The 22,452-nt window shown below is 41.6% G+C and overlaps 1 protein-coding gene across 1 annotated transcript in view; it reads left to right on the top strand.

The window, feature by feature from the left end:
• Nucleotides 1-13,064: 13,064 nt before the first annotated feature.
• The window catches only part of ubl3a (ubiquitin-like 3a), a 47,596-nt gene continuing 38,208 nt past the window's right edge, over nt 13,065-22,452 (top strand). Inside the window, exon 1 of the mRNA XM_031808952.1 lies at nt 13,065-13,932. Within this exon, the coding sequence (XP_031664812.1) occupies nt 13,906-13,932 (27 nt within the window). The 5' untranslated portion in view covers nt 13,065-13,905. The remainder of the gene's footprint in view (nt 13,933-22,452) is intronic.

The following is a 22,452-nucleotide window of genomic DNA, read 5'->3' as shown; positions in this document are numbered from 1 at the left end:
TCAGACTGTCAGCCTTGTCTTCTTTGGGTCATCTTGTGTGGTTGAACAACACTAGTTGTTCTCAGGAGACAAGTCAGTGTGTGTAGCGATAACACATTTGACCAGGTGGAGTCCTGGACCACTACACAAACGAGGCAGAGGACCTCAAGTTTGGACCAGTGAGTCACCAACTCATCTTACGCCTTACACAACTCGGCACATATGTATCGCTCCGCCTTCGTCAAACTCCTATTGAGCTTTTAACCAATGTCTATGAATGCAAGGACTGACCATCAGACCTCCTCCAAAGGAGGTACGGCAACTGCTCCGCCCACAACCGTAAGGCTCTCCAGAGGGTAGTGAGGTCTGCACAACGCATCACTGGGGGCAAACTACCTGCCCTCCAGGACACCTACACCACCCAATGTTACAGGAAGGCCATAAAAATCATCAGGACAACAACCACCCGAGCCACTGCCTGTTCACCCCGCTATCATCCAGAAGGCGAGGTCAGTACAGGTGCATCAAAGCAGGGACCGAGAGACTGAAAAACAGCTTCTATCTCGAGGCCATCAGACTGGTAAACAGCCACCACTAACATTGAGTGGTTGCTGCCAACATATTGACTCATATTGCCACTTTAATAATGGAAATTGATGGAATTGATGTAAAAAATGTATCACTAGGCACTTTAAACAATGCCACTTAATATAATATTTACATACTCTACATTACTCATCTCATATGTATACCTGTATGTATATACTGTACTCTATATCATCTACTGCATCTTGCCATCTTTATGCAATACATGTATCACTAGCCACTTTACACGATGCCACTTTATGTTTATATACCCTACATTACTCATCTCATATGTATATACTGTACTCTATACCATCTACTGCATCTTGCCATCTTTATCTAATACATATATCACTAGCCACTTTAAACAATGCCACTTAATATAATGTTTACATACCCTACGTTACTCATCTCATATGTAAATACTGTACTCTATATCATCTACTGCATCTTGCCATCTTTATCTAATACATGTATCACTAGCCACTTAAACAATGCCACTTAATATAATGTTGACATACCCTATGTTACTCATCTCATATGTATATACTGAACTCTATACCATCTACTGCATCTTGCCTATGCCGTTCTGTACCATCACTCATTCATATATCTTTATGTACATATTCTTTATCCCTTTACACTTGTGTGTATAAGGTAGTAGTTGTGGAATTGTTAGGTTAGATTACTCGTTGGCTATTACTGCATTGTCGGAACTAGAAGCACAAGCATTTCGCTACACTCGCATTAACATCTGCTAACCATGTGTATGTGACAAATACATTTTGATTTGATTTGAGAAGGATGTGAGTGGAGAGGAAGTGAGGAGTTAAGCAGAGATGATTGGGACAGAGCTCATATCATTGTTTTTGGTGGAAGTATGTTGAATGATACTTTTGTATCATGTATCAATATACCAATTAGGCACATTTGGGCAGACTTGAGACAACATTTTGAACAGTAATGCTATGGTTCATTGGATCAGTCTAAAAATGTGCACGTACACTGCTGCCATCTAGTGGCCAAAATATAAATTGTGCCTAAACTGCAATAATACATTAAGGCCTTTCTCTTGCATTTCAAAGATGACAAAATAAAATTTAAATAAAACGCACGTTTTTTCATTGTATTATCTTTTACCAGATGTAATGTGTTCTATTCTCCTACATTAATGTCACATTTCCACACATTTCAAAAGTGTTTCCTTTCAAATGGTATCAAGAATATGCATATCCTTGCTTCAGGTCTTGAGCTACGGGGAGTTAGATTTGGGTGTCATTTTAGGGGAAAATTGAAAAAAAGGGTCTGATCCACAAACCTAATGCAATGGTAAATCTAACCGCTCGTGGTAGCGCTATTAGTTCGGGGGGGGGGGTGTCAGAAATATTTGAGCTATTTTCACAACCCCAGTTATCTGCACAGTTGCTGGAGTTTGTGCGAAAGTGCTTGGTTTTGATGAATTTGTGGGTTGTGAAATTAAATATACAGTATAGCATTCACACTGATATAGGGGCTAGACCTAATGTAAATTGCATTATGGCTGAGCATGGACATGTCAAATGTTGTCAATAAACAATATTCCATATTAAAATGGCATACAAAGAACAGCATACAAACAATGTAGACTTTGATCTGAAGCCATTCTTGTGATTATTGTGACTTTGCCATTGTAATTGTTTGTAAGCTTGTGTAGTTGAAAATTAATTTATGATCATATGCTATCCATTTGTTGTTTGTATGCTGTTCTTTGTATGCCATTTTAATATTTGAGAATTAACCAATGATATTAGGCCACTCTTGGCCATGATTACCCGCCACTATGTTTAACAGCAGAGAAAACCCCTTAATGATCTTTTTTAAACCTGAAATTTGATGACTTTCCTAGAGTGACCCCAACATTAGAAAAAGTGCAACCGTTGTTTATATTTCCATGAAAGCTGTACACCACCAGGGTACAAAGATTGTCTTAGGGTCATTTTTTACCTGGCAGTTATAAAATCATTTACACACCACACACACACACACACACACACAATGAGAAATTGAGATTATGTGTGCTACTAATTGAACTCAGCCAGCAGCTCCTGAAGAGGAAGATCACCATGGTTGGCACAGTTAGAAAGAACAAGCCTGAGCCCGCTGCACTCCTCGCAACAAGGGGGAAGAGAGGCCTTCTCATTAAAGTTTGCCTTCACCCCCACCACCACTCTAGTTTCTTACCTCCCATGAAAGATGGAAAACCGATTGCGCAAATGAAAGATAGAAAACCGATTGCGCAAATGTCACCATTCCATTTTTTTTTGTGTGTGCCCCGTACCACCCCCGGCAAGATGCCACTCTGCGTGGCTGCCCATGTCGCCTATATCTAAATCCGCTACTGACTATAACACAAATCTGTGTTCCTCGGTGCAATGTTGGAGAGTGCATGGTGTTGTTTTGTCCTCACTCCTCCTTAGAATGCTGTGTGTCTACTGATTCAGTTCTAAACGAGAGTCCTCCATCACTGCAATGGATTGTCTGCTCTGCTGAGAGCAGGTCCTTGGCTTCCACCTGCCTTTTGCATCGAGGTCCTACACAACACCGGGGGCAAGGAAACGTGCAGGAAAGATCATCGCTGACAAAATCCCACCCACTCTTTCAAAGACTCCCCTCTAGTAAATGGTTCAGGTAAATCATGACCAAAACCTCCAGCCACCTGAACTGTTCCTTGGCCATCAACAACCAGTCACCTGGTCCAAGATGATCCTCTCATCCACAGACTAGGCACTCTGCACTATTCATCCACAGACTAGGCACTCTGTACTATTCATCCACAGACTAGGCACTCTGTACTATTCATCCGCAGACTAGGCCCTCTGCACTATTCATCTGCAGACTAGGCACTCTGCACTATTCATCCACAGACTAGGCACTCTGCACTATTAATCTGCAGACTAGGCACTCTGCACTATTCATCCACAGACTAGGCACTCTGCACTATTCATCTGCAGACTAGGCACTCTGCGCTATTCATCCACAGACTAGGCACTCTGTACTATTCATCCACAGACTAGGCACTCTGCACTATTCATCTGCAGACTAGGCACTCTGCACTATTCATCCACAGACTAGGCACTCTGCACTATTCATCCACAGACTAGGCACTCTGCACTATTCATCCGCAGACTAGGCCCTCTGCACTATTCATCTGCAGACTAGGCACTCTGCACTATTCATCCACAGACTAGGCACTCTGCACTATTCATCCACAGACTAGGCCCTCTGCACTATTCATCTGCAGACTAGGCACTCTGCACTATTCATCCACAGACTAGGCACTCTGCACTATTCATCCACAGACTAGGCACTCTGCACTATTCATCCACAGACTTGCACTATCCATCTGCAGACTAGTCACTCTGCACTATTCATCCACAGACTAGGCCCTCTGCACTATTCATCCACAGACTAGGTCCTCTGCACTATTCATCCACAGACTAGGCCCTCTGCACTATTCATCCACAGACTAAGCACTCTGCACTATTCATCCACAGACTAGGCACTCTGCACTATTCATCCACATCCTGTGGGGCGCCAGGGTAGCCTAGTGGTTAGAGCGTTGGACTAGCAAGTTCAAATCCCCGAGCTGACAAGGTACAAATCTGTCATTCTGCCCCTGAACAGGCAGTTAACCCACTGTTCCTAGGCCGTCATTGAAAATAAGAATTTGTTCTTAACTGACTTACCTAGTAAAATAAAGGTAAAATAAAAAAACTAAAGACTAGGCACTCTGCACTATTCATCCACAGACTAGGCCCTCTGCACTATTCATCCACAGACAAGGCACTCTGCACTATTCATCCCAGAACTGCACATTACTCTATGCACATCTCTTACAGGAATCATTTATAATGTAGTTCATAGTGTAGTCTATATAGTTTATAGACTTCATAGGGTAGTCTATATAGTTTATAGTGTTCATAGTGTAGTCTATATAGTTTTAAATTCATAGTGTAGTCTACATAGTTTTTAGCTTATAGTGTTCATAGTGTAGTCTATATCGTTTTAAATGTTCATAGTCTAGTCTATTTAGTTTATAGTGGTTATAGAGTAGTCTATATAGTTTATAGAGTTCATAGTGTAGTATAAATAGTTTATAGTGGTTATAGAGTAGTCTGTAGAAATTCTGCATGTCTTGCATGTATATTCTGTTTATCGTCTGTATATTGAGTTCATGTGACAGAACCATTTTTTCTGAATCAAACTACTCTACATGAAAATGTATTTGGCGAATAAAGCTGATTCTGACGTTAACCTATCATGTCAGTTTACATTCTATTATTTGGGACTGGTTATGTACTGGATGAACGGTAGCAGTTTCTCCCCTTTGTGTCTTCATATAATCCTAAATCCCCATGTGCTCTCTCTTTCTCTCTCTCTCTCTGTTTCTCTCTTTCTCTCTCTGTCTCTCTCTTTGTCTCGCTCTCTCTCTCTCTGTTTCTCTCTTTCTCTCTTTGTCTCTCTCGCTCTCTCTCTCTCTCTGTTTCTCTCTGTTTCTCTGTCTGTCTGTCTGTCTGTCTGTCTGTCTGTCTGTCTGTCTGTCTGTCTGTCTGTCTGTCTGTCTGTCTGTCTGTCTGTCTGTCTGTCTGTCTGTCTGTCTGTCTGTCTGTCTGTCTGTCTGTCTGTCTGTCTGTCTCTCTCTCTCTCTCTGTCTCTCTCTCTCTCTGTTTTTCTCTCGGTCTCGCTCTCTCTCTCTCAATTCAATTCAATTGACTTTATTGACATGGCAAGTTCATTATTACTTACATTGTCAAAGTATACATATCAAAACATTTAAATATATATTTCTATATAAAATATATATATTTATATGTAAGTAAATGATGAGACCAACAGCAATAATAATAGTAGTAGTGGACATGGGATTACCATTAACAACAACTACAACAGCAATAATAATAGTAGTAGTGGACATGGGATTACCATTAACAACAACTACAACAGCAATAATAATAGTAGTAGTGGACATGGGATTACCATTAACAACAACTACAACAGCAATAATAATAGTAGTAGTGGACATGGGATTACCATTAACAACAACTACAACAACAATAATAATAGTAGTAGTGGACATGGGATTACCATTAACAACAACTACAACAGCAATAATAATAGTAGTAGTGGACATGGGATTACCATTAACAACAACTACAACAGCAATAATAATAGTAGTAGTGGACATGGGATTACCATTAACAACAACTACAACAGCAATAATAATAGTAGTAGTGGACATGGGATTACCATTAACAACAACTACAACAGCAATAATAATAGTAGTAGTGGACATGGGATTACCATTAACAACAACTACAACAGCAATAATAATAGTAGTAGTGGACATGGGATTACCATTAACAACAACTACAACAGCAATAATAATAGTAGTAGTGGACATGGGATTACCATTAACAACAACTACAACAACAATATTAATGAGAACAACAATACATTAAAGCAATGGGAGTAGACCAGTGTCAACATGACTGAAAAGACACATGACCTGGTAGTAGACCAGTGTCAACATGACTGAGAAGACACATGACCTGGTAGTAGACCAGTGTCAACATGACTGAGAAGACACATGACCTGGTAGTGGACCAGTGTCAACATGACTGAGAAGACACATGACCTGGTAGTAGACCAGTGTCAACATGACTGAGAAGACACATGACCTGGTAGTGGACCAGTGTCAACATGACTGAGAAGACACATGACCTGGGAGTAGACCAGTGTCAACATGACTGAGAAGACACATGACCTGGTAGTAGACCAGTGTCAACATGACTGAGAAGACACATGACCTGGTAGTAGACCAGTGTCAACATGACTGAGAAGACACATGACCTGGTAGTGGACCAGTGTCAACATGACTGAGAAGACACATGACCTGGTAGTAGACCAGAGTCAACATGACTGAGAAGACACATGACCTGGTAGTAGACCAGAGTCAACATGACTGAGAAGACACATGACCTGGTAGTAGACCAGTGTCAACATGACTGAGAAGACACATGACCTGGTAGTGGACCAGTGTCAACATGACTGAGAAGACACATGACCTGGTAGTAGACCAGTGTCAACATGACTGAGAAGACACATGACCTGGTAGTAGACCAGTGTCAACATGACTGAGAAAACACATGACCTGGTAGTAGACCAGTGTCAACATGACTGAGAAGACACATGACCTGGTAGTAGACCAGAGTCAACATGACTGAGAAGACACATGACCTGGTAGTGGACCAGTGTCAACATGACTGAGAAGACACATGACCTGGTAGTAGACCAGTGTCAACATGACTGAGAAGACACATGACCTGGTAGTAGACCAGTGTCAACATGACTGAGAAGACACATAACCTGGTAGTGGACCAGTGTCAACATGACTGAGAAGACACATGACCTGGGAGTAGACCAGTGTCAACATGACTGAGAAGACACATGACCTGGTAGTAGACCAGTGTCAACATGACTGAGAAAACACATGACCTGGTAGTAGACCAGTGTCAACATGACTGAGAAGACACATGACCTGGTAGTAGACCAGAGTCAACATGACTGAGAAGACACATGACCTGGGAGTAGACCAGTGTCAACATGACTGAGAAGACACATGACCTGGTAGTAGACCAGTGTCAACATGACTGAGAAGACACATGACCTGGTAGTGGACCAGTGTCAACATGACTGAGAAGACACATGACCTGGGAGTAGACCAGTGTCAACATGACTGAGAAGACACATGACCTGGTAGTAGACCAGTGTCAACATGACTGAGAAGACACATGACCTGGTAGTGGACCAGTGTCAACATGACTGAGAAGACACATGACCTGGTAGTAGACCAGTGTCAACATGACTGAGAAGACACATGACCTGGTAGTAGACTAGTGTCAACATGACTGAGAAGACACATGACCTGGTAGTGGACCAGTGTCAACATGACAGAGAAGACACATGACCTGGTAGTGGACCAGTGTCAACATGACTGAGAAGACACATGATGTGGTATGAAAAACAAAACAAAACAAAATGGGAAATATTATCGACATTATTTGCACTTTTCACTGGCTGTCCCTCAGGTTGTGTCCCTCAGGTTGTGTCCCTCAGGTTGTGTCCCTCAGGTTGTGTCCCTCAGGTTGTGGCCCTCAGGTTGTGGCCCTCAGGTTTTGGCCCTCAGGTTGTGTCCCTCAGGTTGTGTCCCTCAGGTTGTGTCCCTCAGGTTGTGTCCCTCAGGTTGTGGCCCTCAGGTTGTGGCCCTCAGGTTGTGGCCCTCAGGTTGTGTCCCTCAGGTTGTGACAGGAGGACACATATTTGGCTGCCAAAACTGCACATTTTGGCTTTTCACCAAATAAATATTTGATTTTTCTTCATCTTTTATAGTTTCAAATTCTTTGTATTGAATTATAATTTTGGGAAAGAAATATTCTCTTAGGTCTGAGTATTTGTCACAGTGTAATAGTAAATGCAGCTCTGTCTCTACCTCTCCCCTGGAGCAGATTGAGCACAGCCTGTCCTCTCTGGGCAGCCAGGTTTGTCTGTGACGACAGTTCTCTATAGCCAGACTGTGCTCACTGAGTCTGTACCTAGTCAATGTTTTCCTCGGTTTTCTATCAGTCAGAGTGGTCAGATAGTCTGCCACCATGTACTGTCTGTTTAGAGCCAAATAGCATTGAAGTTTACTTTGATTTTTTGTGGTGTCCTTCAAATAGGTGATATATTTTTATTTTTGTTTCTGATGATTTGGTTGGGCCAGATGTTCTGAGTGCTGTCCTGAGGCTCTATGGGGTTGGTTTGGGTTGGTGAACTGAGCCTCAGACCAGCTGGATGAGGGGACTCTTCTCTTGTTTAATCTATTGACATTGCAGAGCTGTGTGATGGAATGTTTTGGGGTCACTTGTTTTTAGATGGTTGTAAAATTTGATGGCTCTTTTTTCTATTCGAATGAGGAGGGGGTATTGGCCCAATTCTGCTCTACATGCGTTATTTGGAGTTTTTCTTTGCACAATACAGTCTTGCAAAATTCTGCATGGAGTATTTTGATTGGATGTTTGTCCCATTTGGTATATTCATTATTAGAGATTGGACCCCATACTTCACTGCCATATAGAACAATTGGTTCTATAACTGATTTCGATTTTGATGTTCCCTTTAATGGCATAGAATGCTCTTCTTGCTTTGTCTCTCAGCTCGTTCACAGCCATGTGAAAGCTACCTGTGTTGCTGATATCTAGTCCTAGATATGTGTCGTTTTTGGTGTGTTCCAATAGAACTGTGTTCAAATAGAATTTTTATCTGTCATCCTTATTTCCGGACCTTTTTTGGAATATCTTTATATTTGTTTTTTTTTAGGTTAACGGTCAGAGCCCAGGTCTGACAGAACCTGTGAAGATGATCTAGGTGCTGCTGTAACCCCTCATTAGTGGGAGACAGCAGCACCAGGTCATCTGCGTACAGCAGACACTTGATTTCAGTGTTGTGTAGGGTGATACCAGGTGCTGCCGATTCTTCTAATGTTTTTGCCAATTCATTAATGTAGATGTTAAATAGTGTTGGATTTATTGGTCAGCCCTGTTTCACTCCCCGTCCCTGAGAGAAGAAGTCTGTTTGCTTGTTGCCAATTTTAACCACACATTTGTTTTTAGTGTACATTGATTACACTACGTGTACATTGATTTAATAAAATCACATGTTTTCCCTCCAATACTTAGTTTATTAAAAAAATACCTTAGTGCCAAATTGAATCAAATGCTTTCTTGAAATCTACAAAACACGAGCAGATTTTGCCTTTGTTTTGGCTTACTTCTTTATCAATTAGAGTGTGGAGGGTGTAAATGTGGTCTGTTGTATGATAGTTTTTTAGAAATCCAATCTGGCTTCTGCTCAGGACATTGTGTTCGTCAAGGAAATTATGTAGTCTGCTATTTATAATACTGCAGAGAATTTTCCCCAAGTTGCTGTTAACGCAAATTCCTCTGTAATTATTTGGGTCAAATTTGTCTCCATTTTTATAGATTGATGTGATCAATCCCTGGTTCCAAATATCAGGGAAAATACCTGCAGTGAGGATAATGTTGAAGAGTTTGAGTATAGCCAATTTGAATTTGTGGTCTGTATATTTGATCATTTCATTTAAAATACCATCAGCACCACAGGCCTTTTTGGGTTGGAGAGTACATCGTTTTTCCAATAATTATTCTTCTGTAATTGGGGTATCTACATGATTCTGATAGTCTTTGACTGCTGATTCAAGGATTTGTAATATTTCTTGTATATCTTTTTGTTCTGGTCTCTTTGTTATATTTCTGTAGAGGTTTGCAAAATGATTTCTCCACATATTCCCATTTTGGATAGCCAGTTCCTCCTGATGAGGTTTGTTTAATTTATTCCAATTCTCCCAGAGGTGGTTTGATTTGATGGATTCCTCAATTCCATCCAGCTGATTTCTAATGTTCTGTTCCTCTGTTCTTAGGGTGTGCTTGTATTGCTTCAGTGTTTCCCCATATTAAAGATGTATATTTTTGTTGTCCGATTCTCTGTGTTGTTTGATTAGATATATTTCTCAATGATTTTCTTAGATTTTTGCAATCATTATCAAACCATCTTTCATTATCTGTTATTCCTGGTTTGCTCTTATGCTTCTTTAAATGAGCCAAGGAGGCTAATTTGTCAAATATAAAGTTTATGTTCCAAACAGCCACATTTACACCTTCATTGCTGCAGGAGAATGTTAAGGCTAAAAAGTTGTCCAGGAGAGATTGTATTTTTTGGCTACTAATTGCTTGTGGGAAGATGTCTGTACTGTTTGCACTCCATCTATAGGCCTGTTTAGTACCATGTAATTTATTGGGCCGTGATGCTTCATGGTTGGGTTCTGCTCTTCTCAGATTCACTGTGATTTTACTGTGGTCTGAGCGAGGTGTTAGTGGGCTGACTGTGAAGGCTCTGAGACTCTGGGTTGGTCTGAGAGAGGTGTTAGTGGGCTGACTGTGAAGGGAGGTCGGTGAGGAAATAGTCTACAGTACTACTGCCAAGGGATGAGCTGTAGGTGTACCTACCAAAAGAGTCCCCTCTCAGCCTACCATTGACTATGTACAGACCCAGTGTTCGACAGAGCTTCACGAGCTGTACTCCATTTTGTTTTTCACTTTGTCATAGCTGTTTCTGTGGGGGTATGTGGGGAGGGAAAGGTTGTTGCTTCCTGGTAGGTGTTTATCCCCATGACTGTTAGTAGTGTCTTGTTCTTCTGCTGTTCTAGCATTCAGGTCTCCACAGACCAGTACGTTGCCTTGGGCCTGAAAGTGACTAATTTCCCCCTCTAGAATGGAGAAACTCTCGTCATTGAAGTAGGGTGACTCTGAGGGGGGAATGTATGTGGCACAGAGTCTCTCTCTCTCTGTGTGTGTCTCTGTGTCTCTGTGTCTCCTTGGGCTTAATACCCTAAATATCGGCTTACATTATGGTGTTTGCTAGAGCTGACTGTCTGCTTTTGGTTTTACAGACGAACGTCGCCGGCTAACAAGTAATTAGCTAGCTTACTTTGGCAAGTAGATTTCACTCAACTCAATTTAAATGTATTTGGTTATCAAGCTGCTGGGTATCGCCTATCTGAAATCTTTAGGACATCCCTACCCCATTGAAGTTTGGATGTAAAATGGTTAAGGAAACAGTTAAGGGTAGGGTTTAAGGTTAAGGGTAGGGTTAGGTTAAGGGTAGGGTTTAAGGTTAAGGGTAGGGTTAGGTTAAGGTAAGGGTTAGGTTAAGGGTAGGGTTTAAGGTTTGCACTGACCCACACTTCTCAAGCCGGCTAGCTAGCTAAACCTTACAGTCTAAGATAGAGGTCCTGGATGGCAGGAAGCTTGCTTACCAGGCAGTGATGCAACCAGTCAGCAGGATGCTCTCGATGGTGCAGCTGTAGAACCTTTTGAGGATCTGAGGACCCATACCAAATCTTTTCAGTCTCCTGAGGAGGAATAGGTTGTGTCGTGCCCTTTTCACGACTGTCTTGGTGTTCTTGGACCATGTTAGTCCAACCTTGCCAGTTGGACACACCTTCTTTGTGTGTGTGTCTGTATATGTGTTTTTGTGCGTGCGTGTGTGTGTGTGCATCAACGACCTGTGTGTGTGTGTGTGTGTGTTTGTGTGTGTGTATCAAAGACCTCCAAATTAAGATTTTTAGAGTGTCTTGGACTTTGGCTCTGGGTAGCAAGACAACGAACACACTGAAACACTTCCATTGCGCAGATTAGGGAAAACACACACACACACATCCATCATATCTCAGCCCCTTTAGAATTGAATTGACAGAGTTGATCTGGTGACGTATTGAGAGTCTTGGCTTACAGGCTGACGAGTTCAGAGGGCCCCTCACACACTCACAGACACACTATCACACAGACACACACACTCACACACTCACACAGACACACACACTCACACATACACACTCACACAGACACACACACTCACACACTCACACAGACACACACACTCACACATACACACTCACACAGACACACACACACACTCACACACACACACAGACAGACACACACTCACACATACACACTCACACAGACACATATACACACACTCACACAGACACATATACACTCACACTCACACAGACACTCACACATACACACTCACACAGACACACACTCACAGAGACACACACACTCACACATACACACACAGACAGACACTCACACACACAGACAGACACACACTCACACAGACACATAGACACACACTCACACAGACACGTATACACACAGACACACACTCACACAGACACACACTCACACAGACACACATACACAGACACACATACACAGACACACATACACACTCACACAGACACACACTCACACAGACACACACACACACACACACAGACAGACAGGCAGGCCCTGTCTGAAGGTTTAACGTACTTGACTTGAAATGTTCACCCTTGTTCCAAGATGAACCCCTAAACCCAGGCACTCCCCTCTCTTACCCTCCCAGTCACCGGCTGCTCTCAGAACCAGAGATACGGGCCCAGATCTCCTCTTCCCCAGTCAGGACCTCAACCATCGGTTAGATCTTCTATACCTCACTGACCAAAGCGTCAGACATGCATTATAGGCCTAGAATATTATGCATAATAATGAATTTCCTTTTTTAATGTTCCGAAACATAAAAACATCGGTTTGTGAATATATCAATTATTAATACTATATTATTTATAATGTACCAGGCAAGTATAATGATTTAATTACAATTAACCCTTATGACTCATATAATAGGTTATAAAATATGGGTGCTGCCTAAACATCCTGATTAATCTAATTCAAATTAGAGTAAACCTATTAGGAAAGCATGAATCATAGTTTAGTGACACAGTGAAGAATGACCTTCTGTTAATCATGTAGATATCTTTAGTCTTTTTATAGACTGGTCACCTTGGTGTGTCTAGGGTCACTTTGACTCGAACCCTCTGGGAGTGTGAGTGTGTCTGTGTTCATTCACGTGAAAAGAAAACCCCCCCACTTTCCGCCCCTTTCTCGACACGGAGGCCTATGCAAGCAAGCTTTCCCCCCACCAAACGACACCGAGACCGTTTTATCTTTCCAACTCGCAACAGTAGTCTCCCCCTCCTCCCTCTCTCTTTTCAGTTCAGCGCTTTTTTTTCTTCCTACCGTGAAGTGAACTGCCGCCATGTTCTTCTGAGCCAGTATGACAGTCAGACGGGAGGAAGAGAGACAGGGACATAGTCTGTGACTAAAACGACGGTTTAACTCAGCTTTTCGGAGTATGAGAGAGATATTTTAACGCAACTGAACGTTTAGAACGGTGGAAGTTTTCCGTAAAAATTTTTTTTTTGCAACAGAAGAGCCGTTCGGATTTACAGAGAAATCGGCGTGTCCGGATGTTACAGCGCGATATATTTTATTTTCCTATGGCGTAGGCACCTTTATATAAAGGCTGCTCTTTTTACACATTTGGGGGTCGGAGGGTCGCCTCCGGTCGAATCTATAAGCACATCCTAGTCTGTTTTTAAAAACCTGTTTTTTAACCGAAAAAATACACGGAGTAAATGTCTAATTTGTGTGAAATAGAAGAAAAACACATTCCAACATTCGTTCGTGACTCTGAAAGGATGACTATCGATACTAACGGGATTTAATTGGTGTTTTGGACGTTTAATTGATTATCAAAGACTCATCATTTGCCGTCTACGAGATATTAAAGACGACGATAGGGGAAATACTATTATTTCCTTCCTTGAAGCCCTACGGTGAGCGGATTCCAAAGATGACGGGCTCTACCCCGGCAGACATGGTGAGAAATTTTGCCAAATGTTTCAGAAGAAAAATGTAACCAGTTCGGTGTCCTCCAACGTCAAATTCATATTGTGAATATTCACATTGTGAATAGGTCTATAATAAATTCTTATTAGTGTGATTAAACTCGGTCTATTCTTCAGCCTGTAGACAAACTTGAAGATGACTAGATAACGAAATTGGTCAATCAAATAATGATATTTTGGCTGGTCAGATGGCTATCATTTTTTTTTAATTAAATAAAATGTTAATGATTAAGAGATTTAAAAAAATATTAAATAAGGAAAAGGACGAGAAGCACAGATAGCAGCAGTAACTATAACATTTGGCACAGTGGGGCTACTGTTTACATTTAGCTGCTGTCTGTGTGGGGTGCCCTTGCAGTCCTCAGTCATATAGGCAAAGGCATAACTTTGGGTTATATGTGGGGGGGGTCAGGGTTAATGGGTTCCGGTGTCCCCCTCCCCCCAGGAGAATAATACAATAAAAAATAGCTGTGAAATGGTTGTTTCTGGTGAATTTTGAAGGGAAAACACACCCAAAGTCTCACCTGATGATCTGTTCGTCCTCTCCCTGCCTCCACATGGGCAGTGCTCTCTCTTCTAGGGAAAGTGTCCATTTTGCTAAAAGTGTGTCTGTTAAAATGATCAGAAAATCATACAATTTCACACCAATTTACAATGCAGAATAATGGTCCTATTATCTATGTATGACCACTAGTGCGGGCAATCTACAGCAACACCTTTACAAGACCGAGAACCCTTTAGAGACTGAGAACCCTTTAGAGACCGAGAACCCTTTAGAGACCGAGAACCCTTTAGAGACCGAGAACCCTTTAGAGACCGAGAACCCTTTAGAGACCGAGAACCCTTTAGAGACCGAGAACCCTTTAGAGAGAGAGAACCCTTTAGAGACAGAGAACCCTTTAGAGACAGAGAACCCTTTAGAGACAGAGAACCCTTTAGAGACAGAGAACCCTTTAGAGACAGAGAACCCTTTAGAGACAGAGAACCCTTTAGAGAGAGAGAACCCTTCACAGACAGAACTTTTTCAGACAATAAAAAAAGTGACTGTGGAATTCTGCTCTGGCATAAAATGTTCTATATTTTTCCCCTAAAAACAATAAAAGTAGCTGATTTTGATGTACTGCTGTTGTTTTTTATGCTGTGTTTTTATGGTATGGTAGCTAGATGTTTTATTTCTACTAAATGTTTTGGTAAATCACGGTATTTAACAAACTTTAAAGTACTTCTTTAAGGAGAGATGTTCCTGGCTGCCGCGCAGCAGATCAAGATTATTTGATTTCCAGTTCTGGTTGCCTAGTGATGGACTTTAGTCCTGCTTCAGAAGCCTCATTCCTTTACAGACAAGTAAAATACCCATTCAAATCTCCAGGGAAGGTTTCGTGTTGGCATTTAAAAATGTTTTGTGTAAGTCTACCCTAATAAACATGCTGAAGCCGAGGCGCTTTCAAGGGCCCACATTCCATTATGTCTGAAAAGGATAACGGATAAAGCCTACTGTAATTTCATATTATGAGGCTAAAATGAATAGTAGGCTACCCCATGCTCGCAAGACTGGCCCGAAGATACCTCTGTATCCTGGCGACATCAGTGCCATGAGTAGGATAGGATATTCTACACGCAACAGACTGAAGACTGAACACACACTTGCATCATTAGCCAAGAGACAGAGCAGGCAGGCCATGTTTTGGTAATCTGCATCTCGCAATGTCTTGTCTTGCATGCATTGCAAATTCACCAAAGTAGTCTAAAGTTCACCTCTGCCTCTCTGTATTTATCTGAATTACACAACTTTCCCAGGCCTATCGACTATAACACCGAAAATGCTGTGTTTTATGATAACTGCACTGTGATTTTAATTAAGTGGTGAAAAAAACATAGTGTTTCGGGTTAGGGATTTTTCTGAATGTTAAAGATTCCAACTTTGTTTAAATGTTTGAGGAGGTGAACTGATAGTGTCTTATAACACACATTGTATTGACCAGTTCCTCCACTCCTTGCCTTGCCTCGCCTCAACATCTCACTCTCTCTATTGCCTGTCTTTGATCCCTGCCACGATCATATGACATCTGAGTCATTTAGCAGACTCTTATCCAGAGACACGAAGAGTTAGTGAGTCATTTAGCAGACTCTTATCCAGAGACACGAAGAGTTAGTGAGTCATTTAGCAGACTCTTATCCAGAGACACGAAGAGTTAGTCATTTAGCAGACTCTTATCAAGAGACACATATAGTTAGTGAGTCATTTAGCAGACTCTTATCCAGAGACACGTATAGTTAGTGAGTCATTTAGCAGACTCTTATCCAGAGACACGAAGAGTTAGTGAGTCATTTAGCAGACTCTTATCCAGGGACACGTATAGTTAGTGAGTCATTTAGCAGACTCTTATCAAGAGACACGTATAGTTAGTGAGTCATTTACCAGACTCTTATCCAGGGACACGTATAGTTAGTGAGTCATTTAGCAGACTCTTATCAAGAGACACGAAGAGTTAGTGAGTCATTTACCAGACTCTTATCAAGATACACGTATAGTTAGTGAGTCATTTACCAGACTCTTATCCAGGGACACGTATAGTTAGTGAGTCATTTAGCAGACTCTTATCCAGAGACACGTATAGTTAGTGAGTCATTTAGCAGACTCTTATCAAGAGACACGTATAGTTAAGGCATTCATCTTAAGATCGCTAGGTGGGACAACCACATATCACAGGCATGGAAAGTATCTTCCTTCCAATCTTCCTCAGTGAAGTAGCTATTAATAGAGTCAGAGTTAGAAGGGGGGGGGGTTAGTGCTGTCATCAAGACAAAGGTTGGCTATTTTGAATGAGTAGGTGTTCTAACTTTTGACCGGAAGTGTATTATTTACATTTTTTTTTACGAATGTTTCTGTCCCAGCTATAACAAAAAAATGATGTCATTTTATCCTTGAAACATTGAATTGAATTACTGTAGAATTCCATTCATTCCAATACCCCTTAATGCCAAGACACATTTCCGAAACTATTCAGACCCTTTGGTAGCAATTACAGCCTTGAGTCTTCTTGGGTGTGACGCTACAAGCTTGGCACACCTGTATTTGGGGAGTTTCTCCCCATTCTTATCTGCAGATCCTCTCAAGCTCTGTTAGGTTGGATGGGGAGTGTCGCTGGTGCATTAGATCCCTGGACTATTCCACGTAGGCCATGGTAGGCTAACGTTGTAATAATGTTGGGATAATGAGTTCAGTTGGGATTGTGTCTGACTGTGGCCTAACTCTGAGGGGTTGTGTGTGTTTGTTTTGTTCTACCTCATACCACATGAGGAATGCTATGACCTGTCCAACCATAGACGAGGTATGAATGCCCAGGGCTTGGAGGTCTGCCATAGGCTAGTAATTAAAGTACGCTGACTACCCTAGGAACTCTCACAATCTCTCTTGCGCTCTCTCACTCTCTCTCCCTGCGACAGTACTGTAATTCAGTCATAGTAAAGAAAAGGTCTGATTGTGTGTGTGTGGCAGCGATAAGTGTTCAGCTGGATGAGAGAGAGGGTCAGAGTTGGAGGTGAAGACGGAACTGTAGAATAAAGCCTATGAATACATCCACTTTTTAACCAAGAGAGAATGAGATTTTTGGTTAAAGGAGAGGAAGAGGAAGGTAGGAACAGAGGAGGGGAAATAAAGAGAGAGCGTGGATAACACACAGAGGAATCAAGAAGGCGTCTCATCGCTGTGTGGTCCTCACCTGTGAAGTGTGGAGGTGTGGGGCAGGAACGTCATAACAATGGGAGTGTGTGTGTGCCTCAGTGTTCTGTTCCAGTGTTCTAAGGTTCTAGAAGGACTGAGTTTAGGAGCCCATTGTGAGGTTATTACGTAGAATCAATTAGAATGGTCACAATGGACTGGGTCATTCCGTACTCCACAAAAGGTTGAATACCCTTCTGTTCTAGCTACCACACACAGTTGGATGTAGCAGGGGTTAAAGGTGAGAGGTGTGTGTGGGCTGGGGGTGAAAGAGAAAGAGGAAAGAGGGATGGAGTGGGTTTCTTGTGGTTGAAAAGCCCATCCTGTATCACCTCTCACTAGCCTGTCTCAGTATTAGTCACACGCACACATTCCTGGCATTACCATCTAAAAGGACCCCTGAGCACCAACATGTGAAGTTTCCTAGGATAATATCAAATGAAAGCTAAAATTGTTTTGAAATGAAGGTATAGATACAGTGGGGCAAAAAAGTATTTAGTCAGCCACCAATTGTGCAAATTCTCCCACTTAAAAAGATGAGAGGCCTGTAATTTTCATCATAGGTACACTTCAACCATGACAGACAAAATGAGAAGAAAAAATCCAGAAAATCACATTGTAGGATTTTTTATGAATTTATTTGCAAATTATGGTGGAAAATAAGTATTTGGTCAATAACAAAAGTTTATCTCAATACTTTGTCATTGCCAACAAGGGGTATATAACAGAGGTCAAACGTTTTCTGTAAGTCTTCACAAGGTTTTCACACACTGTTGCTGGTATTTTGGCCCATTCCTCCGTGCAGAGCTCCTCTAGAGCAGTGATGTTTTGGGGCTGTTGCTGGGCAACACGGACTTTCAACTCCCTCCAAAGATTTTCTATGGGGTTGAGATCTGGAGACTGGCTAGGCCACTCCAGGACCTTGAAATGCTTCTTATGAAGCCACTCCTTCGTTGCCCGGGCGGTGTGTTTGGGATCATTGTCATGCTGAGAGACCCAGCCACATTACATCTTCAATGCCCTTGCTGATGGAAGGAGGTTTTCACTCAAAATCTCACGATACATGGCCCCATTCATTCTTTCCTTTACAGGGATCAGTCGTACTGGTCCTTTTGCAGAAAAACAGCCCCAAAGCATGATGTTTCCACCCCCATGCTTCACAGTAGGTATGGTGTTCTTTGGATGCAACTCAGCATTCTTTGTCCTCCAAACACGACGAGTTGAGTTTTTACCAAAAAGTTATATTTTGGTTTCATCTGACCATATGACATTCTCCCAATCTTCTTCTGGATCATCCAAATGCTCTCTAGCAAACTTCAGACGGGCCTGGATATGTACTGGCTTAAGCAGGGGGACACGTCTGGCACTGCAGGATTTGAGTCCATGGCGGCGTAGTGTGTTGTTACTTTGGTCCCAGCTCTCTGCAGGTCATTCATTAGGTCCCCCCGTGTGGTTCTGGGATTTTTGCTCACCGTTCTTGTGATCATTTTGACCCCATGGGGTGAGATCTTGCGTGGAGCCCCAGATAGAGGGAGATTATCAGTGGTCTTGTATGTCTTCCATTTCCTAATAATTGCTCCCACAGTTGATTTCTTCAAACCAAGCTGCTTACCTATTGCAGATCCAGTCTTCCCAGCCTGGTGCAGGTCTACAATTTTGTTTCTGGTGTCCGTTGACAGCTCTTTGGTCTTGGCCATAGTGGAGTTTGGAGTGTGACTGTTTGAAGTTGTGGACAGGTGTCTTTTATACCGATAACAAGTTCAAACAGGTGCCATTAATACAGGTAACGGGTGGAGGACAGAGGAGCCTCTTAAAGAAGAATTTACAGGTCTGTGAGAGCCAGAAATCTTGCTTGTTTGTAGGTGACCAAATACTTATATTCCACCATAATCTGCAAATAAATTCATTAAAAATCCTACAATGTGATTTTCTGGATTTTTTTCTTCTCATTTTGTCTGTCATAGTTGAAGTGTACCTATGATGAACATTACAGGCCTCTCATCTTTTTAAGTGGGAGAACTTGCACAATTGGTGGCTGACTAAATACTTTTTTGCCCAAATGTACATGTTTCAACAATTTTACATACAGAAAAATGAGGAATAAGCTTTGATTTCTAGTCAAACGGATGGAAAAGTGGTTCTTAGAAAACATCTACCAGAAGAAGTCTTAAACAAAATTAGAAATGCATCAAAACACTGTAATGTGGAAGTAAAGACCCCTGCACACTAATATCAACACTTATGTTTAGTTTTGCTGAAATGATTTGCCTTTTGTAAGTTTAAAAAACATTGCCTTGTGCCTTATAATTCTGTTACCACATATCTTGAAGATATTTTTTCTAATTTCTCTCCCTCATGAGGAGAGAGGATAATGAAAGTTCGCAGAAGTAACAAGTAAAAGTAGACCTATCTATTAATTAGTGTATTTTTTTTTGTTATCAACTTTGTTTCTGAATTATTAAGTGATTAAAACTCATTCTGTTACCGAAATCAGTAATGGAATTATTGACATTTTGAATTGGCTACAATGGGAAAATCATAGTAGTCACAAACCACAGTTGGGTCACCTGCTACTGTCCTCCCTTCCACTGGTATACTGTTAATGTTCAGTACTACTGTCCTCCCTTCCACTGGTATACTGTTAATGTTCAGTACTACTGTCCTCCCTTCCACTGGCATACTGTTAATGTTCAGTACTACTGTCCTCCCTTCCACTGGTATACTGTTAATGTTCAGTACTACTGTCCTCCCTTCCACTGGCATACTGTTAATGTTCAGTACTACTGTCCTCCCTTCCACCTGCACACTGTTAATGTTCAGTACTACTGTCCTCTCTTCCACTGGCATACTGTTAATGTTCAGCTCAGTTTTTTCCTTCTCTTTCTGTCATGTGGTGGTCAAAGCAAGACTGTGAAAACTGTCTGGACAACCCCTCCGTCCCACTCACTTTCCTCTCAGTCGCTCTCTCTCTCTCTCATCTCTGTCTCCAGTTAATGTCACCTCGCCCCGGCTCAGACAGACACCTAACATGACACCCACCGTCTTTCCATTTACTGTAACAAGCACCGGACGTCCGTGGACGTTGAAAAGGAGTTTTGTCATTTTGGTCAGTCCGCCCTGGCTGGACCAAATCTGAACCAATCATAGACGTCTATGCTTCACAAGTTCGGACAGTACAGTAGAGAAGGGTGCCGTGCCGTAGAGAAGGGTGCCGTGCCGTAGAGAAGGGTGCCGTGCCGTAGAGAAGGGTGCCGTGCCGTAGAGAAGGGTGCTGTACTCAAAATGTCTACTATACTCTACTCTAATATACTGTGTGGGACTGTGATGTTCAAACTTGTGAAGCATAGGCGTCTGTGATTGGTTCAGATTTGGTCTGGTCCTGCCCAAACAAAATGTGGTCTTGTTTGGGGATTGGGCTTGTTACAATAATAGCCAATAATAATACCCAAATATACAAAAGAAGAATATTGCATATTTCCACCTTTTTGTGTACCTATTCAGGATACATCACCATGAAGAGAATGACATTCATATCTATAATTATGCATTTCTTTATAGTACAGTTATCATTCTGTTACTGGATGTAAATCCACTTCACTCACTGTAGTTCAATAATCAAAATAGATGTTTTCAAAGTCTAGGTGTGATGTCATAGCTGACACCCCATTCTTTCTGCAGACATCTTTTGAATCTTCGTTCTGAGCAGATGTTTAACCTCTCTAGGGGGTGTGGAACGGTAGTGTCCCACCTGGCCAACATCCAGTGAAATTGCAGAGCGCCAAATTCAAAAACAGAAATACTATAAAAATTCATAAAACATACAAGTGTTATACATCGGTTTAAAGATGAACTTCTTGTTAATCCAACCACGGTGTCAGATTTCAAGAAGGCTTTACGGCGAAAGGAAACCATGCTATTATCTGAGAACAGCGCCCAGCCGACAAATCATTACAAACAGTAAACAGCCAAGCAGAGGAGTTACAAAAGTCAGAAATAGCGATAAAATGTATCACTTACCTTTGATGATCTTCGGATGGTTGCACTCACAAGACTCCATGTTACACAATAAATGTTTGTTTTGTTCGGTAAAGTCCCTGTTTATGTCCAAAAACCTCTGTTTTGTTGGTGCGTTTTGTTCAGTCATCCATTGGCCCAAAGCACGGTCACAGCAGGCCATTTCAAAATAATAGCACTTCCTGGATGGATTTTCCTCAGGTTTTCGCCAGCCATATCAGTTCTGTTATACTCACAGACATTATTTTAACAATTTTGGAAACTTTCAAGTTTTTTTTATTTCTTACTAGGATTAAATGTCAGGAATTGTGAAAAACGGAGTTTAAATGTATTTGGCTAAGGTGTATGTAAACTTCTGACTTCAACTATATGTATTAATATATATTTATTAATATTTAAACAAATATTTTGTATTACTAATAAACCCAGTTTATGAGACCTGGTGAGTTAAGCTGAACAAACATGGACAGACAGGTGTATGTATTAGGAAGACAATAAGAGAGACAGGTAGGTGTTAAACAGGTGTATGTATTAGGAAGACAAGAAGAGAGACAGGTAGGTGTTAAACAGGTGTATGTATTAGGAAGACAATAAGAGAGACAGGTAGGTGTTAAACAGGTGTATGTATTAGGAAGACAAGAAGAGAGACAGGTAGGTGTTAAACAGGTGTATGTATTATGAAACCAGCTGTAACCTGTCTGACCTGTTCAGAATGCTGTCACTGTGAGACGAACCAGGAAGTGGAGCTCTGACCTAG

The sequence above is a fragment of the Oncorhynchus kisutch genome, linkage group LG29 (genome assembly GCF_002021735.2).
Source record: "Oncorhynchus kisutch isolate 150728-3 linkage group LG29, Okis_V2, whole genome shotgun sequence".
Taxonomy (NCBI): Eukaryota; Metazoa; Chordata; class Actinopteri; order Salmoniformes; family Salmonidae; genus Oncorhynchus; species Oncorhynchus kisutch.
This window is presented reverse-complemented; position numbering and strand designations above follow the sequence as displayed.